General features: G+C 43.5%; 1 protein-coding gene across 1 annotated transcript in view; it reads right to left on the reverse strand.

Annotated features, from left to right (window-relative positions):
- Positions 1-2,515: 2,515 nt before the first annotated feature.
- The window catches only part of LOC128691336 (uncharacterized), a 95,826-nt gene continuing 84,687 nt past the window's right edge, over positions 2,516-13,654 (reverse strand). Inside the window, exons 3-5 of the mRNA XM_053780153.2 lie at positions 5,263-5,579; positions 5,086-5,168; positions 2,516-4,443 (exon numbers count right to left, since the gene is read on the reverse strand). Of these exons, the coding sequence (XP_053636128.2) occupies positions 3,265-4,443; positions 5,086-5,168; positions 5,263-5,579 (1,579 nt within the window). The 3' untranslated portion in view covers positions 2,516-3,264. The remainder of the gene's footprint in view (positions 4,444-5,085; positions 5,169-5,262; positions 5,580-13,654) is intronic.

The following is a 13,654-nucleotide window of genomic DNA, read 5'->3' on the forward strand; positions in this document are numbered from 1 at the left end:
TGGCAACGGCAAGAGTAAGAAGGGTGAGCCTCACGACAATTAAGGCAAGAGGTACATCAACTACAAGATGCATTAGAATGGTCTTTGGCACCACAGATTGAGCATTTGGCTATAGACCTGCAATATTTCACTGGATGACCAAATCGCCAGCAATTTCTGTTGCAGTGTAGGGATCACCTTTCGAACTTGTAAATGATGCCCTGCTACATAAACAGAGGATGGGAGTTCATGGCTGTCGAAAGTTAATCGAGCCACATTGCAGGGGTATTGTCTCTGCCCGTGGGCAGGATGGACATAAGCATCTACTTTGAGGACTGGGAAATCTTGGAGTTCCAGCTGTTCGAGAATGCTGTTGCCACACGTCTGGAAATTCTGTTGAACTATGGTTTGGGGCAGAATGACAGTACCACTACAAGAATTGAGGGAATTGTTTTTCGATAGTGACAGGGATAGTATCGATATGTGAAAGAGAAAGATCATGAGCCTGGGTTATGATGCATGTACCACTGAGTGTGCGAAAGGAAATGTCTAACAACACGGCATAGTAGCGCCTTGCCAATACTATGGTTGGAAAGATAGGCAAGAGAGGAAGTCTCAAAGTAAAGAATTTAGTCCATTGTGGAAAGGGAGTGCATGACACGTCAGCCTTTTCTGAGTAGAACGAGAAGGTGGTGAAGTAGTATCGGGCAATTGTCGTTGGCATTTAGGAGTGGGACCAGAGTTGGTCTGACATGGGATGAACTGGCGTTTCGAAAATTGCCGCATCGGGTGAGGCCAGAAGCATAGTCAAAGGAGAGCAGAGGTCAGGCAAATCAAAGGAGTCAGTCAAAACACCAGTACCTGAAGTGGGTGATGAAACAGCACCAGCAAGAGGTACAGGGGCATTAGAAGGGTTTGAAGAGTGGTCAAAAAATGAGGCAGGGTCAGAATGGGGTGCAGTATCAAGAAGGGGCCCGGGGGTAGCAGGGTCATGGATTGGGTCCTCCATGGTTAGGTTACTTTACTTTTTGTTTTTAAGAAAATAAAAAAGGCACAAAGAAAATAGAAATAAAAAAAGGGTGGGGGAAATGGGGAGGAATAGTTCCTAGGAGGAATGAAAGGACCAGAAATCTCCCTCCATGCCCAAGAGGACCTCAGCACAGCAAGTAGCACAGATGCGGCATGTAATCCATGCCATACCCTATCCTTCATGTTAGTAAACCAGCAATCCAGGATAGCAACCTCACATCTGCCGAGCTACCTCGGTGGACAGAAGAGAGGGTGGCTGGATATCCACCACAAAGCATACCTTCTTTGGCCATCACCCCCAGAATCTGAAAGGCTGCCTCCAGAGATACACCCATTGCCCAAAAGATGCCCAAAGCCACCTCTCCCTGGGAGACCAGAGAGGGATTGAGACATCCCCAGGCAATCCAGATTCCATGGCGAATTACACCACTGCCAAGAACCTCAACAGAATAGGATGGACCCCAGTACTCTTCCCCCTACCTAGGAACTAGCGTGCCTGTGGGAAGAATCCCAAAGGCCAAAAAGAGGAAGGGAATAAGGAAGGGGCAGGGAGGAGGAAAGGAAAAAAGGAGGATGGGGATAATGGAATAGGGATGGGGGGATTGGGGGGTAATTAGGTTCGGTCTGAGGAAGGAGACCAACAGGTCTAATTCCTCAGACCAAGAGCCTCTTCATGCCAAGAAGCCCCCTTGAAGAGGACAGGGGCATTAGAGAGGTCCAAAGGATGGTCCAGTAACAAGGCAGAGTCATAAGAAAGAGGCCCATGCGGACATTTTCATGGATTTGGGGCTCCATGGTTAGGTCTCTGTTTTTAAGAAATAAGAGGGGGGGGCCAAGGTGAAGGGGTAGCTCCCAGGAGGATTGAAAGGTCCGTAAATCTCCCTCTGTGCTGAAGAGGACCTCAGCAAAGCCAGTAGTGCAGATGTGGCATAGAACCCATGCCATACCCTACCCTTCATGCCAATAAACCAGCAATCTGGGATAGCAACCTCACATCTACCTAGCTACCTCGGCAGACAAAAGAGGGTGGTCTGAAACCTGCCAGTGTGTACTTCCTTCGGCCACCATCTGGAATCCGACAGTCTCCAGAGATACATCCATCACCTGAAAGACACTCGAAGCCTTCCCCCAGTAGACTGGAGGGGATCGGTATCTCCAGACGATCCAGATTCCATGGCAAACTACATTGCCACCAAGGACCTCAATGGAATGAGATTTACCTCGGTACCCTCCCCCCCAACCTGGAACTGGAATGCCTGAGGGAAGAACCCTACAGGCTGAAAATAGGAAAATGGAAAAGGGATTGGAAAGGGAGGATTGAGTGGAATGGGACAGGGGAGGATTGGGGGGGGTAATTAGGTTCGATTGGAGGAAGACCAAAACGACCAATTCCTCAGACCCAGAGCCTCATTACTACTGCAAGGAACCGCCTTCAAGATGTTTCTATATTTCCTGTATGGGACGTCATGTTTTGCTTTTTTTCAAAGGAAAATGGGTAAAGTCAGTATGTAGAATGATGTTTTATTCATCTTTTATTAATCTCAGGAGTATTTCATTTAACTTTACTTGATCAGTTTTCTCACCAGCTTTAACATACTAGTACCCGTTTTCTACTTTATCGGAATACGAAACTTGCATATTTTAGCAAATTTCAGTACATGACAGTCATGCTGCCGACGTTTGATTTATGAAGAGGCTCATAAGTTGAGGGATACTTACCCGTATTCTTTATTGAATGCTAAGTTACAGTGTCACCCACTTAACTGCCAACAGTAATGTATGAAGACGTTATTTCCATACTTCATTTAACAGATTCGGTTCAATTCATACAATACAGCTTCTGGATAATAGGTTCCCGCTTTATCGCACCTAGAATATTCAACAGGTGGCTTATGCACTTTTTAACTTATCAGGTCTTTTCATTACAAATAATGGCACAAATATCAGCAATATGGAGTTTCCGGGTGATAGTCAACTGTCTGAAAAAGATCAGAACCCAGAATTACAGCCTCATTTGAACCATCACGTTTCACACTGCTTGTCAGTGTGATGCGTCTATGACAGTTCATTTCAGATTCGTCCATACTCTTACTTATTCAGTTTCTTCGACAGTTGCCACTACCGTCAGTCTCTGGTATCTGAAAACAGTGTAAACGTTAATAAAATCTTGCCGCAGAGTATGGAAAAAGACAGGCTTTTGGGTATAACTTCAAGTAGGCTGTTACTAGCCTTCTGACTGAAGATTCATCCATCTTTTTAATTCTGGTACTCAAGTGTTGAACCACTAAATTCGTCGAGGGACACAACCCGAAGAGGATACCCATCCTGATCTTCTACAACTTGTCCTGCTCCGTCTATTATATGTACTCCATCCACCGTCTTGAGAAGTGATGCTCCAATACTGTTATCCAGTCTGAGTTTCATCTTCCCACTTCTCGGTTTCACTTCATTACCCAACTGATCTCTTAACTTTATTGCCAGATTGTCTCTGTCCACTAAAGTCACAGTCTCTCCTCCTCCATCTACAACAAAAACGTCCTCAAAAACGCTGGGGGTAATTAACGAGACGTAATTTTCGTCTGTTAATGAAATTATGTTATTTTCGTCGGTTATTAAGTTGCCTTCTTTATCAAGCATGGCATTAACTTTTGCTTTGTCTAGAGCCACAAGATCTACCGAAGCATTTTCTATTGTGTAGAAATCATTCTCAGATACCAAAGGCATGTTTATCATAAAAGTCACTCCATCAGAGTTCATTACAGTTAAAGGATCATCTTCCATTTTAAGATTCTTGCCGTGTCCCATGATCATGTCACCCATTGAGTGTCTTTGATCACTAACCCGATAGTAACCTTTATTTGAATATTCATTACCTTTATAATTGATATTCAAATTCGGAATTTTAGTTCTTTTGACTGTAGCAGTGAGCGAAAAATCTGAAGACACTATTCCAAGTACCACTTCGATACCTTCATCATTAAAGACTAAAGTGGGGCCTGTGCCAACCTGCACCAGCGTTAAAGTATTGTCGTTATCGTCTACTACAACATTTCCTTTTCCATCTTCAATAATAAAAACTACATCTTTTTCAGATAACTGCACCATGGTTTGGGTGCGTGGTGATCTTGAACCAGGAGCCGAGGCAGAACTGGCGATCACCGGAGATGTAGCCACTATGGTCACCACGTCACCCTCATGTAGTGACACAGGGCTACCATGAGCATTCACCACGACACTAACTGGCTCACCATCAGCAGTCATTACTAGTGTGGCTGCAGCTGCCCCCTTGGTCTTTAAGTGATGATGATGCTGCTGCTCTTTTAGAGCGTCTCTGCGAGGTCTGTCTCCCACAGCAGTCTTACAGACGTGAGCCTCGAGGCATGCATCAAAACAGCATTTATCAGATGCAGCACAGTCGTAGTCTGTGTTGCACAACTGAAACATAACATACATGTTAATAGTAACCGTACTTACAAAACTATTACGAAGAGAATTTAAAAATGTTGCTAAACTAGTAGTGTCATGTACAGAATTATATTATACATTCTTAGCGTCGGTTTTTTTTTCCTTTTAGATACGAACGCTATATAGTACATCGTACATATTTTTATTTATATAATTTTATAAAGGGGGTTCCTAAATACTTTTAAATGCGCATTATGTATACATTCTACAAATTCATACATTTACATAAGCGCTCATCTTTAGTTAGAAAATTACCGTCCCATAAATGAGTTAAGTTTTACAACCTTTCACAAGTTTTCTAAAATTACTCGACTATGCTTAATACATTTGAAACTTACTTAACATTGGTTCAAGAATGAGCTGTATTACGGAGACGAACGCAAACCAAGTAGCCTATATGGCAGTCAAATATTTACATGTAGGCCTTTGATAGACTACCAGCTATATCTATTGTTTACCTCTCACACCTGGCAATACTTAACCTCTTCAACTAAATTGGTAGATAGAGAGTATGGGCATCAGGAGGGCTAAGAAAGTGTTCTATATGAATCTGCTATGGACTATCTGAATTAACGTTAAAGAAGAATAGACTTATTGGATCGTAGCACTTACTGCAAGATGCGGTGCAGCATCCTGTCCGCGGGGGCAATAATCTCGTAGCGGTGGACACAGACCACGATCCTGAGATACCAAATCTGAAGATATTAAGAACGTTAGACTGCATCAGGATGTGGACATTCTATGCTTAAATATACGTCTTGTAAATTTACTCAACTGGAGAAAAATTACCTATGACTGTGGTAGCAGTAGCAGTTGATGTAATTACTGTGGTAGGGATAGATGGGCCAAGAGAGAGTGCTAGCAGATTAAAAAGCGGGTTAGCAGCATGTGTGTGGGTGTCAAAGTTTCTTCCTGCGGCGCTGGGTCTAGTGCCATGGATAGTTGAAATGGTTCTAGTTGGGGATGGAGCAGTGGGGAGAGACTGGGGAAGAGGGAGTGAGAGACCCTCGAGGTGTTCTGAAGCAAGAGTTACTTCAGCTGCTCGGCAACAATACCTCAGAGCATTTCCATATTGGTGTGACTGACAGTAGTGCAGACACGAATACCTGTAGAAAGGGCCAAGTCTTAATTAGTTTAACCTGAAAGTGCTCCCCCCTCCCCCCCACAAATCTGAGGTCTTCTACCTAGTAGATCACCGCGATCTTGGTAATAAAGTTAAAACTATAACAGATCAAATAAAACTACATATAAACTAGAAACTAACCAAGTATTCTAAAATTGCTAGTACCAGTAAAATTTTTTTTAATAACCTTTGAACGTTACAAAAAAGTTCTACAGCTGCTACAGGCAACTAATAAGCTACGGCATGATAAAAGGCAGAAACCTTGGGAAATATTTTTAATTCGTGCTACAGTCAGCTGTGTGCCTCAAGCAACAGAGCGCAACTGCACACAAGTGGCTGAGTTAGGTGTGTGTTCTTATCCTCAGTCGACAGAGTGGCACGTCATCTCAGACTATTCATGTTAAATTAATAGGTACCCCAGAAGGGGTACCTTTGAGGGCATTATTTTACTCCCTCTTATATTTTAGTTATCTTGATAATGCCGGAACCGAGCGGCTTCAATATTCATTATTGGCTTTACGGAAACTATGTAAAGATGCATGAAAGTGCTTGTGTATGTAGCAGCCTTCTGGTCAGTTTATACACCAATTTCTGAATTTTGTTTGTGCAGTAAATGATTAGTTTCAAACTTTTATAACTATGGTATCCTACTGAGGACTAACGGAACTTTGTAGGTGCAATTTTTTTTTTTTTAATATCTACGAGTGTCTCTTGTGAACTATAATACTCCATGGATAATCAGGTTTATGGACTGACTATATGGATTGCAATATTCAGATGAGGCTGTGTAGAACTGAATTTGCCATTTTATTAACAGGTAATAAAATATGAAGTGTTGATTTCAATTAAACTAGAAAATACACTTCTTTTGGCTCCACTTTCGGTACCGAGGACTAAAGTTTGCAGGGATTTTTGACATTAAATAAGCAATAGTAAGATAATTTTCTAACGAGATTCAAACCCTAAATGCTGATTTTTTTTTCAGAAATTATTTGGGGGTTTGATTATAATCGATATAGGTTCTACTTTACTAATTTTATTGAAGACATGGGTTTTAATTTAATATTTTTTTCCTCCCTGCATTGTCCTCTTCGCTTTCAGGCTGAGTGGACGCACTGCGCAAACAGCTCCTGCTTTCTCTGGTGCGCAACTTCCTATTTTCACCAAGATGGCTGCCAGCTACCGCAGGAGGAGCAACACCATGTGTGTTGACCTTGTTAAAGGGGCAATTTACCCTACGAATGCCTCTGTTTTATTACCAACGATTATACGGGACACGTTTGGCATTGAAGTTGAAGAAATACACGGAATAGCACTTAATGGATCATCACGAATCTTCATAAAGTTCTGCACAGTGGAGGCATATGAAAGGACGGTGACTCAGTACCAGGAGAAGAACATCACCGTATCATCTGGTCTGGAGGTACGCCTGCGGGATGCCTCAAAATACTACACCTGGGTGAGGATCTGCAACGTTCCTTTTGAGGCAGATGATGTAGATATCAGAGAGACATTTCAAAGATATGGCGAGGTGCATGCTATAACTTTAGTTCGATGGACGGAGGGAATCTATGAAGGGTTGCCGGCTGGATCTTACACCGTCAAGATGTCTTTAAGAAGACCTATTCCATCGTATGTTGTCCTGGAGGATTTTAGGACACAGCTGTACGTGACCTATGCGGGACAACGAAAGACGTGTCGCCTGTGTGGCGCTTTTGACCACATGGTGGCCGGATGTGGTAAAGCAGCAGCGCCACGGCCTTGGGAACGGCAAGTAGTCACAGAGCCTCAGGCGGCACCTCTGCCGAAGACTTTGAGTGCAGCAGGCACAGGTAATTGGGCGGAAGAAGTGGAGGGCGTGTTAGAGAATTGTGTGACACTACCAGTGGCTTCGGATGCTCCCCCACAAACGGGCCCGGGAGTTGAGCAGCAGCCTGTGGGGGTGGGAGAGACCGGTGATCCACAGGAGTTATCTACGCCCCTACAGGAGATGATTAAGTCTTTCCTGGACGTGCCTGCGGAGGAGAACCCAGCTACAGACAGGAGAATTCTGATGGTTGAGAAGGACTTGATTGAGCAGATTCCAGAGCCTCTGGGGTCAGAGCCTGGCATGTTGCAGTTGCTACAGGTGGAAGCTGAGGTGCACAAGGGCAATGGAAATACTGATATGGAAATTGAGGGCACATCTAGAAAGAGGGCTGGAGGCTCGTCGGATGAGGAGGTTATAACACCAGCTCAGCGTACAGGGAAGAAGACGTGGGCAGGAGTGATTAAGAAGGGGCAGGGTAGTGCACAGGGGGGGAGGGGGTACAGGCGGGAAAGAGTGCACGGGAAAAGACAAGCAGCAAAAAGTGGAACAGACAGGACACAGAGACAGAGGAAAGCCACCCTTTCTGAATCTTTAAGTGCCTAATGATAAACGTGAATGGCCTTAGAGCTGACGGTAAACGAGTATGGTTGGAGGATGTTTTGTTGAGTTTTAACATTGATGTGTGTTTTATTCAAGAACACAATTTCAAGTATGGCAGAGAGTTGAGGCTGAACGGTTTTAGGATGCATGTTGGTAGTTCAGGGAAATTAAAGGGTGGGGTGGCAGTGGCAGTGAGGGAGTCCAGCCCATTCCACGTGCTCAAGTGGGAAGAGGGAGGGGAGGGTGGTGAGGGTGGAAGGGATATGGGGTGAGATTAGAGTATGTTTTCTGGGGATATATATGCCGGCAGATAGTAACATATGGGTAAAGGTGAATTTTGTAAGGGAGGTTTTGCTTTTCTACATGCGGGGTTTACCAATGGTTTCTATAATAGGTGAGGATTGGAATTGTGTAATCAGGAATAAGGATGTGGAGCCGAGAGGGGCAGGGTGTGTGCTTGGAGTATTGAGGGATTTGTTGAGGGATGCAGGGGTTTATGACATAGTCAGGGGCGATGGGTGGAAAGTAGAGCACACGTTTATGCGGAGGGGTTATGCTGCCAGGTTGGATCGTATATATATAACTCGAGATATAACAGTAGAACGTGTAATGACGATAGATTTAGGTTTTTCGGACCATCGTGCCGTTTTGGCAGAGATGGCATGGGAAGGGATGGTTCGTAGGTATGTGGGTTATTGGAAAATGAATGTGAGGCTACTTCAGGGAGAGGGGGAGGGGTTGTTTTTTAGGGAATGGTGGAAGCGACTATGGGAGGCTCGCAACGAAGAGGAGGATGTCTTGGAATGGTGGGAGAAGCACGCTAAATTGCAGATTAGGGAGTATTACCAGCATAGAGGAAGGGATGAAGCGAGGTGGAGGTATGGTTTACAGAAATATTTAGAGGGGCAGCTAAATGATTGTTATGAAGGGGGAGGGGGGCTAGACATGGAGAAATAGAGGTTTTAAGGGGAAGATTGAGGGATATACAAAATTCTCGTTTTGATGCGATACGTGTGAGGGAAGGTTTAGAGGAGGTTCTATGGGGTGACAAACCGTCAGGATGTGTTTTGAGGAGATTTAGGAATAGGCAACAGATGACCACGATTATGGGATTAGAGGTGTGTAAAGGGGTGGGGGGATATAGGGTGGGGCAGGTACTTAGTACCACTGATGGAATGAGCAATTATGCTGATTATTGGTTTAGGGAGAATTTTAAGCAGAGGGAGGGAGGAGAGAGGGAGGGAGAGATTCTGGGAGAAGGAATTCGAGGTATTTTAGGGGACGAGGAGAGTGCGGTAATAGAGGGTAGGATCAGTGAGGAGGTGGAGGAGGCGATGAGGGGCTTGAGTAGGGGAAAAGCACCGGGCATTGATGGAATTCCTAATGATTTCTATATTACACATTGGGATTGTATGAAGGAATGTCTGGTCCGGTTGTTTAACTGTATGAAGGAAAGGGGAGTGTTGGGGGAATTGCAGGGCACGGTGGTAGTAGTTTTGGTCTATAAGGGAGGGGGGGGGAAGACCTTGAGTGCTTTTAGGGCGATCTCCTTCATGTGTGCAGATTACAAAGTTTTTGCGAAGGTTTTAGGTAACCGTATGAAAAAGGTGCTTGACCGAGTCCTACAGAGGACAGTGTGGGATTCCAAGTCGAAGTATGCATGAGAGGCATGGAAGAATTAAGGATTTTGTGGAGGGTAGACAATGGGGGGGGATCTTGAGGATTGATTGGAAGCAGGCTTATGACAGTGTAGACATATGTTGTGGTGTATTTAAAAAAAAAAAAAACAGGGTTTTGGTGATGAGATTGTGCGCTGGGCGACTACTTTGTATACGCCTGCAACGGTCAGGGTACAGGTTAATGGGAAGTTAGGGTTGCCGGTGCAGATGGGGATGGGTTTGCGACAGGGTTGCCCCTTGTCTCAAATCCTCTTTGCATGCATGCAGGACCCTTTTTATAGGCTTATAGAGGAAGGAGTGTGGGAACAGGGAGAGGTGGGTCCTGGGAGATGTGGTATTGTGGGGTATGTGGATGACACCACAGTTTTGGTAGGAAGGGAAATAGGATTGGGGAATGTGGGACGTATAATAGAGATTTTTGGTGGGGCGACAGGGATGAGGGTTAATGGAGCAAAGTCAAAGTTATTAGAAGTAGGCACGTGGGTGGGGAGGGGGTTGGGGGAACAGTATGGGTGGAACGTAGTGGATAGAATTAAGATATGTGGGGTTGTGTATATGGCAGACGCTGGGGAGGCACAGAGAATAAATTCCAAGGAAGTAGTGAGTAGAGCGATGGGTAGGATGCGCGGGTGGAGGGCTGGGGATGTAACATTGCAGCAGAGGGTGGTGGTAGTAAATACACTTGTGTACAGTAAAGTGTGGGGCGTGGCAGAAATATATCCCCTGAGGTTGTGTGATATTCAGGAACTGGAGAGGGTGGTTTTGAGGTATGTGTGGGGTTATGGGAAGCCATGGCTACGGAAGGAGGTGGTGATGATGGGCGTGCGGCAGGGTGGGCTGGGTCTTATACCTTTGGACACACGAGTGAAGGCAGTGTATGTGAAGCAGCGATACTTGAGGGTGGGAGGGGAGAGAGGTAGAAGGGTGGGAGGTCATGAAGGATGTGCGAAAGTGGTGGAAGGGAAAGGCACTACTGGAGTGTGAAGATATGGTGCGAAATTTGTTGGCAGTAAGGGAAGCAAAAAAAAGTAAGGGTAAGTAGGCTTGGGAGGACAGGTTGGCAGGGTACAGTGATACAGGGAGTAGCTACATACCCAATGTATGATTGGAGGGGCATTTGGGAAGACTTTCAGAAGATCAGATTAAAGCCAAGGGTTTGTGAAGTGGTTTATAGATTCTTTATGGGAATTCTAGCTACAAGGTCAGTGCTATATAGAATGGGTTATGTAGGTGCTGGCACTTGTTTGCATTGTGAGGAAGAGGAGACGGCTTTTCATGCCATATATTTTTGTGAAAACTTGGGTTTTGTAAGGGCATGGTTAGCGAGAGTTCTGGGTATAGTGGCGGGAGGGGGGAGAAACATTTCGACTTTGAGGGCTTTGCATTTTGATGTGGGAGGGGTTTCCAAGGACATTCGGAGGGCAGTGATGTATGTGGCAGATTTTTTGTGTCTCTTGGTGCATGCGGGAGGTGGGGGGTGAATATAGGGTGCGGGCGCTTGCGGTGAGTGTGTATCTTACAGTATGCAGAAATAGGCTACTATATGGGAGGTTGTGGGTAAATAGTTTTCCCTTGGGTTATCGTAATCTGTCGGTAGGTGTAATGTTAGGGTTGGGTGTAGTTTAGAGCTGGATTGGGCTGGTTCTCCCTAAACTGGCATTCTTGTTCTTTTTTGAGATTAGTGGAGGATGGAAGGTGGAATAAAAGTGTGTGGTAGTGGAGCATATGGGTGTAAAGTAGTTAGGAATGAAGGGGGGGCGTAGGGGGGGGTGAACTGGTGACATTTGGTTAAGAGACAGGGGTTTTATGACTTTCGACGTCAGGTACGAACTTGAGCATGGAAGGGAACGTGAGTTTGTGTTTTTAATACAGATAGCATGGGGTGGCTTTCTGAAGTGTCTTTTGCCAGGTTGGTTTTGTTAATGATTGAGGTAGTACTGCCCGGTACATGTTTTATTAGGAGCCATAAGTTATATTGTGTAACTTAGTGCATGACAGAGTAAGTCTGATATTGCTCTGGAACATTGTTAATAAATATATATATCTTGTTGAACATAATACATAAAAAATGGGAATATGTATTAGTGAGTTACAATTTCTAGTGTACTGTTACCATATTAGTTGGTATTCTTCACTTTGTCAAATAATTACTATCTATATATTGTTATAAGTTATTTATGTTAGTTCTTATTTTATACGTTTTAAGTGAACAAATGTAAGGTGTTGTGACGTCTAGTGCAAGTGGCATTTATCTTGCACTGGGGAAAAGGGGAAGTGTAAAGTAAATATGATTGGATCATAACGAAATGTCATTGGATATATGTACACTGTATTTAGAAGACGGGAAGGATTGTGAGGATTGTCAATATATGTATTAATTCTTATGTAAATTTCATGGAACTCAGGGTGATAATAATGTACACCTATTAGTCGGATGATAAGTATTGATATTATGCTTATTGTAATATAATTTGATTGATGAAATGTATAATCTGGTTTTTAGCTTTGGAGTAAAGAGATAAAAAGCATAGGGGATGGGGGATATTTTGTAAGCACAAAGATGAATCAGCAACATGTATTTAGAAAATGTAACAATTTTATTTTTCTGTGGCGGAGACGATAAGGGGTTCTCATATTCCTTTATGTTATTGTACTTTAATGTATTTTTAAATTCAATGACTGATGGAGGTTATGAGTGGTGACGGCAGACAGTTACTAGGCATGGGGGGGGGGTGAAGAGTCAGCGGTAGTGTATTAAATCCACCACCGTGCACGATATTGATTGTTATCATGGGGTATATGAGGGTTAGGGTGTGGATTGGTTTCTTTGGTGGATGTGTGCCATCATGTTCAGACTTTTTTTGTATTATAGTCAGCCTTTTAGATGGCTGGATTATGTTTATACATGTTGTCAATGATGTCCTTAATGCTCTAATAAATGTATAAGAGATGTCAATGAGTATACTCAGGTGAAAGTGGTATGTTTTTCAAGGGGGGGGGAGCGTCAGCATTACTAGGTAGGACTATCGTTTTTATTATAAGACCATCTTTTCACGTGAAGCACAGTACATAAAAGTAGTGTTTGATTGGAGTGCAACAGCCAATTCTGATGTCATTATATAAGTGCTTCTTTGGTATTTGTGTAGTCACTGCAGATTATCGTTTTAATTCCTGTATCTTGTTACATATTGATTATGTACCCATATATTTTTTGTACCCGAGTTTTAAATAAAATATAAAAAAAACTTTCGGTACCGAGGACTAAAGTTTGCAGGGATTTTTGACATTAAATAAGCAATAGCAAGATAATTTTCTAACGAGATTCAAACCCTAAATGCTGATTTTTTTTTCAGAAATTATTTGGGGGTTTGATTATAATCGATATAGGTTCTACTCTACTAATTTTATTGAAGATATGGGTTTTAATTTAATATTTTTTTCCTCCCTGAAACAACTAACGCATCTCAACTTTTGGACAGCAGGTATTTTGTAAAGATTGACAAATCCTTCAGTTTTTATCGTCTGGCAGCTCATTAGGTGGTTTGCAAATTCCAATATCACTTGCATATAACTGGCAAACTGGGACTTACCGGTCTGTGTAACAACGCGTGTATTGCTGTCCAGAAGAGACGCCAAGACTGACGAGTCTAACTGATCAGGAAACATTCCTCCAGTTATCTCACGAGTCTAGAGATTATGTTTCGTAAATAAATTTGGTTCACTGGCTTAATGGGTACTATCCTGACTAAGAGGTATCAGCCATTAAATACTGAAGCTATTCAAAAGAGTTGTGTGTGGAGTTAAGGCAGTGTACGAGTGGGAACGACTGGATAGTTATTAGTCCCTGGTCCAGTAGTTAATTCAACGTGAAGTCTGCCGCCCTACTTCAGAGTACTTGAAAGTGTGCGTTATCCTGTATTTCCCACAGTAGACAGCGTAATAGGCAGCTGCGATGGTAATCTCTGGTTG

This window comes from Cherax quadricarinatus, chromosome 36 (genome assembly GCF_038502225.1).
Source record: "Cherax quadricarinatus isolate ZL_2023a chromosome 36, ASM3850222v1, whole genome shotgun sequence".
Taxonomy (NCBI): Eukaryota; Metazoa; Arthropoda; class Malacostraca; order Decapoda; family Parastacidae; genus Cherax; species Cherax quadricarinatus.